Consider the following 18,486-nt stretch of genomic DNA (forward strand, 5'->3'; position numbering starts at 1 on the left):
ACGAGTTGCTATAAATGAATACACCGGAGGACACTTTGTGAGGAATTATAGGATTTATTCATAAAAAAGTACACAAAGTTAGTAAATTATCATGTCACAAAACAAAGTCAGAATAGAAAAGATGAGTAAAAAGCTTCATTTGGGTTGGTGCTGAAACCTCTCCTATTGTAATGGGATTCATCTGTAAATGTGTTGATGATGTGACTGTGGTGAAAACTGTTAAAACACGGTCCACAAACAAGTCATGGCTGACAGGCGAGGTCCGTTCACTCCTGAAGACCCGTGACTCTGCCTTTAAAGCTGGCGACGCGGTAGCATACAGGGAGGCAAGAGGCTAAGAAACAGCATGGGAGGAACTTGGAGAAGCACTTTTAAGACATCAGGGACACGAGGTGCCTGTGGCAGGGATTTCAGACAGAAACAGGCTACAAACATCAAAACAGCTCAGTGCAACAATCCATCGCTCCCAGATGACCTAAACAGGTTTTATTCCCGGTTTGAGGTCACTAACACCAGGGGTGCACAAAGACTGACACCACTGACCAGGTTCTGCAGCTGTCTGCGGAGAGTGTTAGGAGGACCTTTGTGAGGATAAATCCTCCAAAAGGAAGAGAACAGGCCTCTCCAAATCAGCCCTGACTGCGTTTTACCAAAAGACCATCGAGAGCACCCTAACCTACTGTATGACTTCCTGGTACGGGAACAGCAGAGCAGAAGAGGGACAGAGACTGAGCAGAGTGGTAAAAACAGCAGAGAGGATTGTTGGGAGTCCTGCTGTTACCACTGGGGACATTTACAACAAAAGCTGCAGAGGGGAGTGCATCATTCAGGACCTCTCAACTGTCTCTTTTCCCTCCTGCTGTCAGGAAGGAGATTCAGGAGCAACAGTTTCTTCCCGACTGCTGTTGGACTGCTAAACACAAAGTAATCACTGGCTGTCGGTCCCCACTATGCACTTTAACTTTGAAATTTTTAGTATTCAGCATTTATTCTATTATTATCATTTGTATTTAGTTTTTTTTTTTAAATACTGTATTTTCTTATAAATTTTACCTGACAATTTCTAAGTTTGCTCTGACTTCTTTAAAGTGTTTTAACTTGAGAAATAGCATTTAGTTTTTATGTACACATAATGACAAAGTGAATCTGAATCTAAATGAAGGCACATTCACCTGAAATAATGAGCTTTAAACAATATAATTCAGTCTTACACAGGCACTAAATGAATGACAAGTATTGAAATAAACCTGTCTAAAATCACAAGCTGGTTGTTGGTTCTATGGTGGAATATTAACAAAGAACAGCAAACTGTAAGATGCTGCTGAATGTATGTACTATATATGTACTTTTAGTGTGAAGCTTTGACTGGAAACACAGAAAAACAACATCCTGGAAGAATGGCAGCTTCCATTTTAAAGGACTGGAAGAGGAAGAAGTTTCCAAGGAATCATTTAGAAGAGTTTCAAACAGAAACTGACTGAATCCATGAATCTGAAAAGGTGTTTCTGAGTGAAAGAGACAGACATGTACAGACTGAACTATCTGTTCAACAGTGGTTCTCTGACAGGAGGAAACTCTTTAAACTCAACACAGAGACACTGAGGAAGCAGGTGACCAGAACCCAAATCCAGGCAGCAGAGGTTCTTCAGTGAATGTGGTGTTGAAGGTGTGGAGGTGGATCAGTGTGTCAGAGGAGACTCTGTAGAAGGACAGAGTGCCAGCAGGACGGTCCACATACACTGCTGCTCTGTTAGAGACAGAGGAGGAGGATATGATGTGTGTTTCTCTCTTATTGTGATAAACAGAGTAACCTCTATCAGAGCAGGTCAGACTCCAGGACTGATCATTCCATCCAAACATACAGTCTCGGCCTCCTCTCCTGCTGATTCCTCTGTAACTCACTGATATATAAGCTTCTCCTCTACACTCGACCTCCCAGTAACAGCGACCAGTCAGAACATTTCTACACAGCAGCTGAGGCCAGTCATCAAACCTGTCTGGATGATCAGGATATGACTGAACCTCCTCCACACATGTCACCTTCCTGTTGTTGTCAGACAGTTTCAGTTCTTTGTTCACTGTGTTTGTGTCGATTGTGAGTTGACAGGAATCTGATGGAGAGAACAAACACAATCCAGCTGCAGTTATTGATCTATCATCTGTGCACTTTGATCAATGAGTGATGTGACAGTGTGAAGATGGTTGGATGTCATGAATCAGATGAAGAACACACTTACACTTCCTCAGACCTGGTGTCAACCATCGTTCTCCAGCAGGCTCCACCCTGTAAACATGGACATTACATGGCTCACACACATGTTCTACACTGAGAAAGAAACACGAAAACATCTGGATACATCCACTGGAATTTAGCATCTGGAAACTAGAATGAAAGCTGTTGGACTAACATTGACAGATACAAAACTGCTTCTTTCAACCATTTCAGAGTCTGTTCATTTGAAACAAATATTTTAAACTGAAAGTCTGATTTTGAACTTTGAAGTTTAAAAAAAAAAAAAAAAAAAAACATTTTTCAATTTATAATATTCGGTTTTGTGAAAATTATTACCATACATATTTCCAGGTTGACGGTAATTCATAAAAGGGAACTTTAGCTGAAAATGGTTTTACAAATCTTTGTGCTTGTTATGTTTGTTGGTTTTGTGGATCCAGGTCCCTCATCTGGCCGTCTGCCAGAGTGTCTTCAGCTTCAGGTCCCTCTTTCCTCAGATCCTCACCGTCATTCATGTCATTGTCACTCATGGTATCAGGTTTGTCCTTGTTATCCATGTCAGGTCTTTCACAGTTCTAGTCAGGCTTTTGTTTTCGAAGTTTTTGTATACCGGCTCAGCCACGCTTTTTGTTAGACTGTTTAAAGAAATCAAGTTTTCAGTTTAAAGATCTGCATCCGGGTCCTATCTTTGCCACGCACATCACCCATCTCTCTAAGCTGGCGGTGCTAAGCTAGGCTAACATGTTCTGGACCCATCTCTGTATCTGATCCAGGGTCAGAGGACCAACAGACACTTCTCACTGTTGTTCCTGCAGATGTTCTCCTTAGAGACCTCCTCCACAAATATCTGCTGTTTCTGTTCAACCAGAGTTTCTGCTGTGAGCAAAGGAAAAAGGCTCCTACATGTGTGATTGTTCATGTAACACTCAGCAGGAAGCAAAAACACAGGGCTGAGTGCAGGACAGAGAACATGTTTCCAGCTCTTCCTCCTCTATCAGACATCGTGTGGCTGCAGCAGGCCTCTCCATACCTGAGTTTGTGTGGATCCTTCAGTGCAGCCGTCAGCAGCTTCACTCCTGAGTCTCCTGGATGGTTGTAGCTCAGGTCCAGCTCTCTCAGATGGGAGGGGTTGGAGGTCACAGCTTCAGCCAGAGAAGCACAGCCTTCCTCTGTGATCAGACAGCCTGACAGGCTGCAGACACACAAAATGTAAATGTAATTATTTACTCAAATGTCCTCCTTAAATTTCCTAAATAATTCTCTTTTCTGTTTTGGCCCAAGCACCAAAGGCGGTGCGAAGGCCCTTTGTGTCACGATGCGTAGTGCCAGAAGGGAGGACCCAAATGCGACTTAAAAAAAAAACAGATTTACAAAACAAAAAGCACAAGGCAAGAACCAAGGGCGCGGCAGAGCCGGAAGATAAGACTATGGCAAAACAAGTGGCAAAAACCTGAACTGACAAGACGTGGCTAACAAATGTGGCATGAAACATGAAAGGTAAGGTGAGGATTTCGTGATGACTGTGAGTGAACCTGGAAACTAAATACTGGGGAAGGTGATTGGTGACAAGGTGCAGCTGTGAAACAGAAAACAGGTGGCTTGAGTGAAGCTAAGTGACAAGGGGAAAAAAATGAAAAGAAATTAACCTGGAAACATGACAAAAACCTCAAAACATGACAAAAGAAAACTTAAAACCTGACAATTTGTATCTGTAGCATTTATTTTCCTGGCAAACAAATTGATTTTGGGGGCCTTGGAAATTTAGCTCATGATTCAGGAATGGTGAAAAGGTTCATATTTGAACTGTCTCAGAAGTGGGTAGAACTCAGCCCTGCCCACTAACTTCACTGACGTGGATGAAATTTGATACATGCATGTCAACCCTACAAGACAGCTCTTGGAACCATCCAAAAATCAAACAGGAAGTCAGCCATTTTGAATTTAAATCTGATTTTAGCTGCAATTTTGTTCCTTATCAGGACTTGTATCTTAACAAACTCCTACAGGTTTTATCACAACACCCTGAAACTCGGTCAGTATTTAAATAAAACTCATGTCACCAAAGGATTGAATTTTGATGTTTCACCATCTCATAGGATATTGTTGGTTTGATCTTTGACTAATGACTCGGACCTCATTCACCACACCAACTTCAAATGGGGTCAGACATCAGATAACAAATACTTCATTTAGAAAACTGACTTTTCGCTGGATGGTGTGGCGAGTTTCAATATGTGATATTAAAAATCACTGCTATAATCATCCGAAAGTCCTCAGATTGATGGGGTTTCATCTCTTTCACCCTAAACAAATGCCCATAACCTTCCAACGCCCTGGCCCCGCCCACTGACAACAGGAAGTGATAGACCTATATGTATGAATAATATATAAGTGAATATATGGAGAGATTAACTCCATATATTTATGGATTTTGACAGAAAATGGGCAACCCTTTCACGATGCTGATTACTAAAATTGTTTGTTCTCCATCTATACATCCTTCGAGGTACGAGCTCAGGCTCAACACCTTGGTGACAATAGCCATCATCGCTGCTTTTACCTTTTATATGTTTATTATTCTTTCTCTCATTCTCAGAAGTTCAGACATGAGGACAAAGTTTAACAGTAATGTTTGTCCTGCTAAAGTTTACAGTGTCATCCTCTTTAATGTAAGACAGAATGTGGAAGCAAGATTCTCCCATTTCTTATGGGTCGGGATCTCAGGACACTCCATGCATCACATTAAGATTTGCACCATCATCAGTTATACAAGTTGCTTTAACCTAACCTGAGAGATTCCAGTTTACAGTTTGGACTCTTCAGTCCAGCAGAAAGCTGCTTCACTCCTGAATCCTGCAGGTTGTTGTTACTCAGGTCCAGTTCTGTCAGACTACAGGACTGGGAGCTGAGAGCTGAGGACAGAGCTTCACAGCTTCTCTCTGAGAGGTTACAGCCACTCAGCCTAAAGAGATGATAACAAAACAAGAAAGTCTTTATACACGTCAAAGATAGCACAGTACTGATGATCAAATCTAACAATCAGGATACTAACAGAGCTTTGTTGGAGGCTTTGACCACTGGCAGCAGCCTCAGAAGAGCCTCCTCTGAAGCAGAGTATTTCTTCAGGTCAAACACATCCAGATCTTTTCCTGATGACAGTAAGATGAAGACCAGAGCTGACCACTGAGCAGGAGACAGTTTATCTGTGGAGAGACTTCCTGAACTCAGGGACTGTTGGATCTCCTCCACTAGAGAACGATCATTCAGTTCATTCAGACAGTGGAACAGATTGATGCTTCTCTCTGCAGACAGATTCTCACTGATCTTCTCCTTGATGTAATCGACTGTTTCCTGATTGGTCTGTGAGCTACTTCCTGTCTGTGTCAGCAGGCCTCGTAGGATACTCTGATTGGTCTGTAGTGAAAGACCCAGGAGGAAGCAGAGGAACAGGTCCAGGTGTCCATTTGGACTCTGTAAGGCCTTGTTCACAGCACTCTGGTAGAAGAGAGTCTCTTTTAGTGTTTCAGACTCCTGAGACTTTGATTGTTCTCCCATCAGGTTGACTCCAGAGTTGATGAAGGTCAGATGCACATGAAGAGCAGCCAGAAACTCCTGAACACTCAGATGGATGAAGCAGAATACCTTCTCCTGGTACAGCCCTCTCTCCTCTTTAAAGATCTGTGTGAACACTCCTGAGTACACTGAGGCTGCTGAGATATCGATGCCACACTCTGTCAGGTCTGATTCATAGAAGATCAGGTTTCCTTTCTGCAGCTGCTCAAAAGCCAGTTTTCCCAGAGACTCAATCATCTTCCTGCTCTCTGGACTCCAGTGTGGATCTGTCTCAGCTCCTCCATCATACTTGACCTTCTTCACTTTGGCCTGAACCACCAGGAAGTGGATGTACATCCCAGTCAGGGTCTTGGGCAGCTCTCCTCCCTCTTTGGTTTTCAACACATCCTCCAGAACTGTAGCAGTGATCCAGCAGAAGACTGGGATGTGGCACATGATGTGGAGGCTTCGTGATGTCTGGATGTGGGAGATGATCCTGCTGGCCTGCTCCTCATCTCTGAATCTCTTCCTGAAGTACTCCTCCTTCTGTGGGTCAGTGAACCCTCTGACCTCTGTCACCATGTCAACACAGTCAGGAGGGATCTGATTGGCTGCTGCAGGTCGTGTGGTTATCCAGAGGCGAGCAGAGGGAAGCAGTTTCCCCCTGATGAGGTTTGTCAGCAGCACATCCACTGAGGTGGACTCTGTAACATCAGTCAGGGGCTCCTTGTTGTGGAAGTCCAGAGGAAGTCGACACTCATCCAGACCGCTCAAGATGAACACAACCTGGAACTCGTCAAAGCTGCAGATTCCTGCTTCTTTGGTTTCAGTAAAGAAGTGATGAACAAGTTCCACCAAGCTGAACTTTTTCTCTTTCAGCACATTCAGCTCTCTGAAAGTGAATGGAAACATGAACTGGATGTCCTGGTTGGCTTTGCCTTCAGCCCAGTCCAGAGTGAACTTCTGTGTGAAGACTTCTTTCCCAATGCCAGCCACTCCCTTTGTCATCACTGTTCTGATTGGTTCATCTCTTTTAAGTAAAGCTTGAAAGATGTCTTCTTGCCTGATGGTTGTTTCTGGTCTATTTGGTTTCCTGGATGCTGTTTCAATCTGTCTGACCTCATGTTCATCATTGACCTCTCCAGTCCCTCCCTCTGTGATGAAGGGCTCTATGTAGATCTGATTCAGAGGGGTTGGGTTTCCTGCTTTAGGAATCCCCTCAAACACACACTGGAACTTCTTCTTTAGCCTATATTTCAGTTTACGTTGACACACTGCAGCGAGGGTTTCTGAGTGAACACGGATAAGACTTTTGTCAGTGCTTCATAAAACATTTAAAAAAATCATCTAAGCTTCATTAAGTATTTGAACATGTGTTGTTCTGTGTGTTGAGACATCAGTAAATGTGTCATTTATCCAGCAGGTTAAATCTTTAGAGAAATCCTCTTACTGCTCTGCAGACGGTCAGCCAGCTCCTCCTGCTTCATTCTCCTCAGGAAGTGAACTGTGATCTTCACTAAAGCCTCTCTGCTGATCCTCTGCTCTTCATCCTCATCCTCCCTCTGACTCTCTAAGCATTCTGGGTAATCTGGACTCAGAACCTTCTGGATCTTCTTCAGCTCCTCCTTCACAAAAGTGACCATGTTGTCCTCCAGCAGCTGGAACAGAATACTATATGAATGAGCCAATCAGACTGAAATCATGGAGCCAAACATCAGATCCATGTTGGACACACTGACAATCCACTGGTCTACAAAGTGCAGCATGGAGATGACTGTGAACAGAATAGATGGAAAAGTAGTTGTTGTACATGTACAGACCATAAATATGGAGTCCAGATGTGTTTGATGCTGCTGGGCAGACTGACCACTGGGAACCTCTGAGCTCTGCTGGTCCACTCTGTGGAGGAATCATGAAGAATGAGCTCACATTCTGTCTGTCCACACAGAGACAAACACAAGGTAAAGCTCCATGAAGTGATGTGTGGATGTGAACAGTGAATCAGAGGACTCCCTGTAGTGGGAAACCTTTACTAGTCCTGCTGATCCCACTGAGAATCAACAGCTCAGTCTGCAGCTGCTTGGAGCTTTCAGCTCACTTTGGTTGGGTCCAACAGCTCTCAGCAACCCCTTCAGAAAGCTTTCCCTCCCTGCTGAAGTGCCCTGGAGCAAGGCAGCCAGAGCCAGTGTGTGCTTGGATCACACTGGTTGAACTGGGCAGCTCCCAGTGTTAGACAGATAGATGTTTAAAACAGAGTCGTCACTGAGATAACTTGATCTGTCAGTCAAGTTGTACTGAAGATGTAAAAAGAGATTAAATGCTTTAGTTTCTTCCTGTCATCTGTAAACTATTACAGTACCTTTGAACATCTGGGTGGTGCCTTTTCCTTGGAGTACGTTTTATAGATCGGTCAGTCTTCTGGCACTTGGAGCTGGATTTAGGTTCAGGTGAGCCTGGCTTTTCCAGCTTCCTCCTAAAGAACACAAAATAATTGACAAAAGACAAAAATGCATTTAATGACAATACATCTGAAAGGATATTTCTGAAAATCTCAAAATATTCAAAACCATATTTTGTCTCCAAGTCAAGACCAGACTGATGGGCAATATTTCAACCACCTAAAAAATACCCCAAAAAAAACAGATGCATCGTAATCAACCTGACTGTGTCCTTCAAACAAAGTCATTAATTTGTGAATGAACTGCACTTTTACTTTGGAAGTCAGAGGCTTCACACTTCCTACACTGTGTTAGAGCCAAAGCACAAAGGTGACACCTGCTGGACCAGCCTACAGACACTCAGAAACACCTCCTCCAACATCCATTCTTTCCTCTTGTTCCTGCTGTGTTTGTGGAAAACATCCAACACACACCGCTTCACATATGTGGAAGGGAGGAACAGGAAGTCCAGAACTTAGAGCAGGCAAATGGGGTGGAGTTAATAAAAGGGGCTGGAAGGCTCATTTGGGCCTTTCTTCCTGCACTGACACACCTGGGAGCAGCTGAGCTGAGGCCTTTGTTTGAAGCTGAGTTGGTAGGCTTGACTTTTTAGATGTTTGAAAGCATGATTTTAATATTACTTGATCACTAGAGAATAACCATTTGGCTGTTTATTTGTGGTATGAATTGTTTGTAGGCATTCTGTGTTGGGAGGGGACTGATCTATTGAATGATTGTTTAAAGACATCAGCCAAGAAGGAGGTACGCTTAAGCAGTGCTGAGATATTTTAAAATAGATTTTATTCTTTCTACAACAAAACTAACATGATTATCTCTGAATGTTGCCCCCAGTCACCTGCATGCCCAACTGGAATGAAGGTTTGTCAGCAGCACTGTGTTCCAGTGTGAAAGGTTTTCAATGGAGATGCGTCTAAAAAAGCCAACCACTGTTTTTCCCAGGTTTATTTGAGTTTGTTTTTAATTTATCATTTGGGCAGGTTTTTTTTTTTTTTTTTTGCGGCGTTTTCTGCCATCTTTAAGGGGGGAGACTGCGTAGCAGTGCGGCCATTTGCATGTGCGCTTTATTGTGTGGTTTGTCACTTTAAGATTGCTGTGAATAGGTAAATTGAGTGTGTAGTGGTATTTCAGTCATAAATTGCCATGTGTTTGTGATGTTTTATCTTGCTGTGCATAACTTCAGAAGGCTCCCCCCTCCCCCCGGTCGTGCAGTCTAGTCCCAGGGTTGTTTTCTTTTTAACCATCTCATGTTTGGTCTGATTGTATTTTTTGTCTTTCATAATTTACCTACTCTAGAGGTAAGTATTTTATCAAAAAATATATTAATAAAATTGATATTTTTTGTATAGCAGTCTCTGGTTCCAGTTTATTCTGGGTCTGTGCAGTTAATATCACTTGGTCACGGTTATATGAACATAGAAATGGATGTGAAACAGAGCTGAGCTCACATTAAACACATGTTGGAATAAAAACTGTTCAAACTGACTCTGCTACATTTTACTCCGTTACAACATTTACACTCAGCTCACCTCTTTGTGGATGGATGTTGGTCTGATTTGAAGACAAGAGGATTCATTGACCGGTCGCTCTTCATGGACACACAGCTGGGTTCAGGTCCAGGTCTGAGTCTCTGCTGGATCCTGACAGAAAAACACTAGTTTTCTTTAAACTAAAGTATTCAGTGATAGTGTTTGAGTCTGCAGTGAGACGGCCTGTCAGAGAGTCAGTGTGGCTGCTGTGGAACAATGTTACAGCTCCCCCTTGTGGCAGCTCTGCCACTCTGCAGGCAGACGTCAGCAGGTGTGTGGAAACTGGAAGGCGGAATGAGCATTAGCAGCCAGCCGCAGCATGAAAATCTGACCGCCTCAGAGCAGAGTGCTACAGACGGGGCTGCTGTTTTTCATCTGTGAGGAATTTGACCAAATAATTTCAAACATGTCATTAAGGTGCCTGGGATTTGTGTGAACTGGAAGAACTCGAAGAAGTATCGCCTGCTGCTCGATTCTTCATCTCCTGACTCTCTGTGTGCTCTTCCAGCCTCCATCTTAGACGCCTGATGTGATCGTCCATGATTAATATCACCGTCATGCAGACCATAAACACGGTGGCCTCCTCGCTCTCCATGTTAGCTTCTTGGTGGTGTTGTTTTGTTTTCTTCTCTCCTTACTTTTTGTGGGTTTTGTTTTGCTGTTGAGTGGCGCTACAGTAACACGTCACGGTTGCAGATCAGTCCCGACCAAGGTCCCCGACTTATGTGCAAATGCAAAATGAAACAGTTCCCCTGGGGAAGGGCAGTTCTTATAACTAAATTCGAGGTGGACAGTTCTTAGAACTCTCTGTCCGAATGCACCTATTGTTCTCAATGAATTGAGAAATTTTCCTTTTTTTGGCGCTATCATTTTTTAATTTTCTGTAGAACCGGAAGTACTTTATTTTGAAGGACTTGAAACTATGTAGTTTAATAGAACATTGGACAACAACAAAAGGAAAGAACAAACTTTGGTTCAAAGTTAAAATCAGGACAAATAAAAAGGCTAAAGGTAAGGTTTAGCACCATTTGAAAAGGAGGAAAAAAGTATATTTCTGTGTACTTCCGAAATGTTTTGCATTAAATTAGTATAGCACATGCTAATTGGTGTAATTTGGAAATATTAAAAATTACGTTTCATTTCTTTTATATATGTATATGTATGTATATGTATATGTATGTATATATATGTGTGTGTGTGTGTGTGTGTGTGTTTGCCACTCTTACGTTAGTTTAAGAGTGGCACATGCTTGAGAAAGTTATAAAACAAAATAAACATCAGTAAGGCTCATCTTTGTTCGACTGGGAGCTACAGGTTGATTTGGTTGTTTTGTTCTTGTTTCTTCAGAGGCTCGTTTTAAACTGACGTCATTAAACACAACGTGTGAGAACGTAATATTTCTACATCAGCCGCCCTGTTCACTACATAATCAGCTCCTGTGAAAAAGCCACATCAGTGGACAGATATTCAGCAATATTCTCCCTTTGTTTTAATAAAGAGCTGCAGGGCTAAACTAAAATATCACATTACACACATGATGCAGCTAATTAGTCTCATCAGAGACATCAAGAACTGATCCAAGTCTCAAGTAATTCAGCTGAAAACTGCTTATCATTTGAAACATGATGCAGCCTCCACTGAATACTGACAGATACTCACTGTTGGGCTGATGGAACATCATGTTGAAAATGAATCAAGAAATCATGTGACTTGTCGCTCTTAAAGGACACACAGCTGGGTTCAGGTTCATGTTCAGGTTCTGATTCAGGTTCTGGTTCAGGTTCAGGTTCAGGTTGGTTCCTGTGAATAAAGGTGGTTTGGTGATGTGAGTGCTGAGCTCTGACATGGAGAAGAGTCATGGACAGTTAGAGATGGTCATCTCACCTCTGAGCTTTGCTCTGGCTCTCATGTTCCCCACACAGAGTGGTTTTAGTGTCCTCACACTGATCCATACTGCTGAATTCACATCAGCTCACACACACTTTCTACCTTCATCTGCAGAGGAAACACAAATCATTCATCTGTACATCAACTCAAATCCTCCTCTCCATCATTTGGGCAGTAAAAAGATCAGCTGCTGTACTTCCATCAGTCCACTAGATGGAGGCATGGAGCAGCACAGACATCATGATCCTGATGATGATGATGATGATGATGATGATGAAGCATTTCCATTCAGTGACACACACTGATTATCTGAACCTGCAGCATGATGATAAATCTGATATCTGAAACACTCTGATGGGCTGAATGCAGGACTGAACTGACATGAACAGCTATACTGTAGATAAGTAGCAGCAGGACTCCAGAAATCCATCCTGCAGGATCACTGCAGTCTGACAGGAACCACCAGGGAGCGCTCACTCCTCTCTGTTAAATATTATTCACTGATGAGTCCACATGATCACACACAGAGGCTCCAGACACACCTGAATTATGATCCTTCATAAAACAGGTTGAGTATCAGAGTCCAACAGGATCAGAGTCCAGGATTAATCTGGGTCTCATATCAGGACTCAGAGTTTTATTGTGAGTGTGTTCAGAGAGCAGTGATGAACAGAGTGTCAGTGAACAGCACATTCCAGTCAGAGTTCCTCTGTTGGAGGAGAAAACAGCAGCAGACTGAGTGGGAAACATTTCATGTTGGTAACAAGCTGCAGCTCCTCATCAACACACACTGATTGTTGCTGTTTACTCTCAGCTCACATGACTTGTGTCTCATCAGCAGAGGAAATCTCTCTCTGCTCAGAGACTTTGTTAAATGAATCAAAGTGTCACTTACTCAGCTTCTTCCATGAACTTCTTCCCTCTGCAGCTCTCTGCTGTCTGGACCAGGTCTGTGTGGAAGAAGAGGAAATCCTCTGCTGCTTCTCCGACATCAGTCCTCTGTGTCTGCAGGCTGCCGTCACTCTGAAACTCTGCAAAGCATAAAAGAGTCTTAAAGTGATCAGAGGTCAGCTTTATATGACTTTAATTCATAAATAATTAACCTGCAGAGCAAACAGCTTAAACAGAGCTGAAGCCCTCAGTCCGATCACTGATCAGCACCTGGACATAAAAAACTGAAGAAAATGATTAATTTGTTCATGTCGTAGAACCAAAGCTCTGGCGAAGACTTCAAGGCAAACTGAAAAGTGTTTTTGTCCCAGTTTGTGTGTGAGGGAAAAAGCTTTCAATGTGCTGCATTCAGGACCAAAGCTGACTCATGTTTGGTGATAATTCATCTCTTTCAGTGGTCACTGCTGGTACATGAGTTACAGGTGAGGTGGAAACACTTGATGTCAGAGAATCAGGTGAAGTTATTGTGACTTATAGAAGCTGCTGGACTGCAGCTAAACACTTTAAATGTTTCTGACAGCAAACATCCAATCAAAAGTGTTCAAAACAAGATAATAAAAATAAGATTAATGATAAACTTTTATGGGCTGGATGTGAATCATGTGAAAGTTTGTGATTTATTTATCATTTTGAGTAGGAACTGATAAAAACATCATGTGGTTAACATGAATAATTTTAGAAGTGATGTTGAATTATTTCCATTGTTGTGAATAATATTAACAAATCCTGCTGTTGGTGAGAAAATCCCCACCTATTACCTGCCCTGCCCCCATCAGGGGTGGAGCTGTGACTCATTCCAGGCAGCAGCTCAGCTGTGCCTCAGTCTGTGGAGAGGAGAGTCCTCTTCTTTAACGCTCTGTTTGAACAAACTGTGAGTCTGAGCTTTGTCTTCAGTAACTTTCCTGTTTTACTTTATTGTTGTGTTTAATCCAAGTGGAAAACATTTAGTCTTGTTTCCTCTTTCCTTTTTGGTTTAGTTCAAGTAGTTTAAGAACAAACATTTAGAGTTTTGTCATTGTTTGCATTTCCTGTTAAAAAATCCTCTAAAAACTAAAGCGTAAGTCTTCAAAATGTTGAGGTGACTAAAGCTTCCAGTCAAAGTGAACTGGGAGATGTTGCTTCATCATCATCAGAATCATGCTGTGTGTGCTGGGCTGCAGCTCCATGCTTCCATCTACTGGACTGATGGTAGAAATCCAGCAGCTTCCTCTGCCTCAGACTCTACACTTTAACTTTATTTGGAGATCAACAGGGATCAACATAATTAATATATTTATAATACAAAGGGAAGGGTTTTAAATCATGTGTGTAACCACCAATAATCTCTGGTTACAGCACCTAAGGGTCCAAGATGAAGAGTACAGCTTTAACAAATCTTAAATATACTGAGGGGCATCACCATGCTGCAGCTGAGGTGCAGATGAAGGTAGAAAGTGTGTGTGAGCTGATGTGAATTCAGCAGCATGGATCAGTGTGAGGACACTAAAACCACTCTGTGTGGGGAACATGAGAGCCAGAGCAAAGCTCCATCTCTAACTGTCCATGACTCTTCTATCAGCTCTCACATCAAACCATCAGCAGCAAACTTCTCCCAGTGCTGGAACTGGAGCCAGTTGTGTTCTTCCAGAGTGACCACAGAGAGGATTTTATTCAGCTTAGGATCAATATTCTGCCTCAGTGAGCTGAGTTGTGTTTGAGTGGTGGTGAAATGTAAAGAATTGTCTCTTTCTGCAGTGAAGTGGCTTTAGTGGGGTATGAAAATGTAAAAGCTATCAGAAGGTGCCTGTGTGGCTCTCTGCTGATGATTATCTACCCCACAGTTTGTTGCTGCATGTGGACTTGATTGTGCAGTTATTGTGGTCCTTCATGTGCAAAACAGGAACATCAGTGAAAGAGTAATCCAGGATGGTTCTTCTGGTAATTCTAGTGATCTAAACTTAACCGGCTCGTAGATGAAGGAGGACCCAGATTCACATGCAGGAGTCAGAGGAATGAGAACTTCATTCAGAACTCAATGAGCAGCCCTGGTCATACATGTGTTGAGGGAGGCGATGACTAATACAATCAGTAACAGCAACCAGGAGTGAAGCAGAAGCAGAACTAAATAAAATGCACAAGGCACTGAGCAAACAAAATGAAACAGGAAGCAAACTGACTGATGTGCAAAAGGGAACTAATTTCAAGATGAAAAAGAACAGAACTCCAGAGAACAAGATCAACAGGAAAACTGAAACATTTAACGTAATAGCTTGCAAAATATGGAAAAATAGCGCTGAAAAAGAACATTTCCCACTTAAATAACACTAAACTTAACACAATTTAGCAGCTATGATGTGAACACAAAAAGAATAAACTCATCTGGCCATTTCGCCCACACATTTATCAGCAGGTCATACTTTTCTGCTGCTGCTGGTACAAATGTGCCTTTCTCTGCTCTGCAGGTCATCTCTCATACTGGGGAACAGATTCTTTTTCAACCTTTTGCTGTATCCTGACACTGGATTGACTGCAGGAACTGGATGAGCGCTGGTCTCTGAGCACTTGGACTGGGTTTGGTTTCAGATTCATTTGCACATTGATGCTAAAAGCATCTTCAAAGCATCTCGCTCTGTTATTATTGCTTTTACTGTCATTTCTAAGAGCTTGAATATGCAGCTGGCCTCGAGTTCTGTGTTGCACACTTTCATCTCCATTGATCCTTTCTGCAGTTCCACCACTGCTGGAACACTGATTAATGGTGAAATAACACAAGGCCAGGGCCGTACGCAGGGCCCAAAAAATACTGAGGTCATGAGTCAGAACTTCTAGTCGGGTTCAGGGGCTCCCCTGGAAATTTTTTTAATTCCGTTATTTAAATCTGGCCATTTTCAGAGTCTTAAAAGATCAAAAACAACATCATAATGACTTTTATTTGTTTTGTTTGTTATCAGAGAACATCAGCCTCATCCTAAATGATTTGCAAATGAGTTACAATGTAAAACTGGAGAATGAATTTCATCAAGTCATGGATTAGGAATAAAAAGGAATGAACTGTCCTGGGACAGAGGGATAATATATACAAATGCTTCATATTTCCTTCAGTATTTAAAATAGATACCCAAGCCCTATTTCACTATCATGTTGGTGATAGTGTCTAATCTGTTCACTCTTGTTAAGGAAAACCAGCTTCTGAACACATTTCTATTATAATCTTATACGATACTTCAATTATCCTGCATTATACATCTGACTTTTAAAACGTACACAGGTCTGGCATAGTCTCTTCCTTTTATAGTACCTGCTCTCCCTCTATCACTGCTCCTCTTCTTGCTGCTTGGCCCAAATATGAGCTTGGTTTGGCTCAGCCTTTTCCTCCCTATCCTGTTTTCCCTTTAGTGAAGAATATAAAAAACTGGACGATCTCACTCACCTGCACCTTAATGCTAACGTCAATAATATTGTTAATATTGTACATTTTTACACTTATATTTTAATACCCTACACTCGACACTTTTTTACTGAAGCATTTTCTCTTATTTTGTGTGGACTTATTGTGCCAAGTTCTTTTTTTTCGACATATTTATATTTAAATTCTTATCTTTAATTCTTGGTAGCAGGTAAAAAGAAAATTTCACTGCACATTGTACTATGTATGATTATGTATGTGACAAATAAAACTCTTGAATCTATAAACACAGTCAAATACTAAACTGATAGAAATGAAAACAATACTCCATTTCAACATCATGTTTTCAGATGTGTCAGAAATCTTAAAAAAAAAAACCTTGAGGGCGGTGCAGAGCTTTTGGAATTTGAGGTAAAAATGGGGCATTCTGAGGCTTTTTGAAGGACCATTATGGTGACTCATGAAGTAAGGGCAAGTTACCACAGAAAATGATTTATTATTATTATTTTGAAAATTAAAGGGGTGTTTTATTTTGTTTCTGCGCACGACTTCCTGTCCCGCGCGAGCTGCTCTGTGCAGTGTTGCTGCGTTGTGCTCCGGCATCCGGCAGAAATATAGAACAGGTTCAGCATCCAACGTTGAGAAATCAACACTGAATAAACGATTAATTTTCAATCGAAGACGTCGCTGACATTTCAATCGCAAAATGAATGTTGACTCAACCGGTGGAAATTGATTGACGACCGGTACTGACGGAGTTAACCAAAATTAAACTTTGATTCATGTTTCCTTGCTATCCGAGTAGGACGCTGGGCTGCAATAAAAATATCTCCACATTAAAATGCATTTTTTCTCACAGTCATCTACCACCTAAACTGCTCTCCACCTACATGTTTAGCTTGATGTGCTCCTCTTTCAGTGACTGGTGTGACTGACTGACTCACTAACGGTAACAACATCAAAGTCCGACTTGTGTGGTAGTTACCATAGCGACAGTGCATGTTGTTGATGACGCGCAGCACGTCTGCCCAAACTGAGCAACTGTTTTATTAAACAGCGCTACTCTTGGCTCTTCAAATATAAAATCACCACAATTTAAACAAAAAATAATAATTTAAAAAATACAGAGGACACGACCTCGGTGTCCTCTATGGAAGTTACTGTCTTGCTCCTATGATTAGATGGAGAGGACAGCTGATTTCCCTTTGCCTGCCTTTTGTGTTGAAGGACTGAGTCACACAGTTTTATCAACAGCTTTTTTATTTTTTGGACTTTTTTGAAAGAGTATCCAAACCCATAGAAATTGCTGCTCCTTGATTGGATGATTGGTTGGCCCATGGGTGGGCACCGGGTTAATTGTGCAGGCTTTTGAGTAGTTCTCCTTGTCGCTGATTGTTACCATGGGATTGTTTTTTCTGTTTCCTTCTCCTTTGGCTTCTGTGTCCAAATTCCAAATGGAGAGCATGGGAAAATATATGCATTGCAAATTAATATGCAAGAAGGAACCAAATAGGTTCAATTAGTGACACCCAGAGGTGAGAAGGCAAATAGCACAGAACCTCTCAGCTGAATGTTCCACTTTTTCAACATTAAGCAATTTAAGCCCTCTCTTTGGAATTGGTCAATCACATACTCTGGTGTGACTAACCTTGTCCACTCATTTTCGTTCCAGAACATAAACATGACAGCGCACAACTGAAGGTTCCACCGAGATTTGAACTCGGATCACTGGATTCAAAGTCAAATTCAGAGTGCTGACCTTTACACCATGGAACCCCTTCCACAGGCAAACTATGCTCTTATTCATGCAAATGCTTGACAACATAAAGGTTAAATTTTTCAGCGGTGCTCTTACAGCTTGTATTCTTAATATGGGCACGACAGTCAAGCAACACATTCTGTATCTTCGCTGGTCAAAGGTTAGAATCCGCCTGTCATGTGGAGGAATGGGGTTCGATTCCCTGACAGGGAGGGTGCCATTTTCCCTGAGCAGCTGGTGGTTCACCAAAGTCCGTTTCACACCTCAGCATTGGAGAATCTCTTGAAAACCTGCAAAAAATGACTTTACGACATAGATTATCTGCTGGAAATGCATTCTCACAGAGCTCCAGAGTGGTGCCTGGGGACAGCTCATAGGAACAGACAAATAATATGCAGCCAGGAGCTCCATATTCACCTCACAGACGCCTCTTATTTAATGTTGTAAAAGGAGTTTTACTGCTGATCTGTCATGTGTTCATGTTAGCTGCACCAAATAGAGAAATTTCACTCACTTTAAAAAACAGTCTCACACATACAGATACATTAATACTAACAGGTTAAAAAACAAGGCAAAAGTAACATAAAATACCCAAAAGGCAAACTTCTACACTGCTATATGCTGTGTCTCTGTTTGTCTCTGTTCTCATTCATCACTTTGTCTCTGGCTGTTTTTATGTGTTTGTTTTGGTCCTACTCGTTATCAGTTTATTGTGTCTGATTATCTGTTTTGGT

General features: G+C 41.9%; 4 protein-coding genes across 4 annotated transcripts in view; 1 reads left to right on the top strand and 3 right to left on the bottom strand.

The window, feature by feature from the left end:
• LOC140291454 (uncharacterized) overlaps positions 1–18,486 on the bottom strand; it is a 392,957-nt gene that overhangs the window by 172,824 nt on the left and 201,647 nt on the right. The window lies entirely within an intron of this gene.
• Positions 1–18,486, top strand: part of LOC140292430 (NACHT, LRR and PYD domains-containing protein 3-like) — a 145,486-nt gene that overhangs the window by 20,673 nt on the left and 106,327 nt on the right. The window lies entirely within an intron of this gene.
• Positions 99–2,790, bottom strand: LOC140295391 (stonustoxin subunit alpha-like). The gene is made up of 2 exons (XM_072379654.1): positions 2,739–2,790; positions 99–2,159 (listed from the first exon to the last, which is right to left on the bottom strand). Exons 1-2 carry the CDS (start codon positions 2,788–2,790, stop codon positions 1,585–1,587), a joined length of 627 nt encoding a protein of 208 aa, XP_072235755.1. The 3' UTR covers positions 99–1,584.
• Positions 3,134–7,463, bottom strand: LOC140291915 (NLR family CARD domain-containing protein 3-like). Its single transcript, XM_072379450.1, has 4 exons — positions 7,236–7,463; positions 5,286–7,074; positions 5,022–5,195; positions 3,134–3,425 (listed from the first exon to the last, which is right to left on the bottom strand). Exons 1-4 carry the CDS (start codon positions 7,426–7,428, stop codon positions 3,149–3,151), a joined length of 2,433 nt encoding a protein of 810 aa, XP_072235551.1. The 5' UTR covers positions 7,429–7,463; the 3' UTR covers positions 3,134–3,148.

This window comes from Leuresthes tenuis, unplaced genomic scaffold, assembly GCF_036924035.1.
Source record: "Leuresthes tenuis unplaced genomic scaffold, fLeuTen1.0.hap1 SCAF_1, whole genome shotgun sequence".
NCBI classification, from domain to species: domain Eukaryota; kingdom Metazoa; phylum Chordata; class Actinopteri; order Atheriniformes; family Atherinopsidae; genus Leuresthes; species Leuresthes tenuis.

What these genes read in the sequence shown, in the direction of transcription:
- LOC140295391 (XM_072379654.1), bottom strand. Translation starts at nt 2,790, where the DNA reads ATGGATAACAAGGACAAACCTGATACCATGAGTGACAATGACATGAAT. An exon ending in TGACAATGACATGAATGACG is followed by an intron (nt 2,160 to 2,738) that starts GTGAGGATCTGA and finishes CAAAGTGCACAG; the next exon opens with ATGATAGATCAATAACTGCA.
- LOC140291915 (XM_072379450.1), bottom strand. Translation starts at nt 7,428, where the DNA reads ATGGTCACTTTTGTGAAGGAGGAGCTGAAGAAGATCCAGAAGGTTCTG. An exon ending in AAAGCCTCCAACAAAGCTCT is followed by an intron (nt 5,196 to 5,285) that starts GTTAGTATCCTG and finishes TCATCTCTTTAG; the next exon opens with GCTGAGTGGCTGTAACCTCT. An exon ending in TGTAAACTGGAATCTCTCAG is followed by an intron (nt 3,426 to 5,021) that starts GTTAGGTTAAAG and finishes GTGTGTCTGCAG; the next exon opens with CCTGTCAGGCTGTCTGATCA.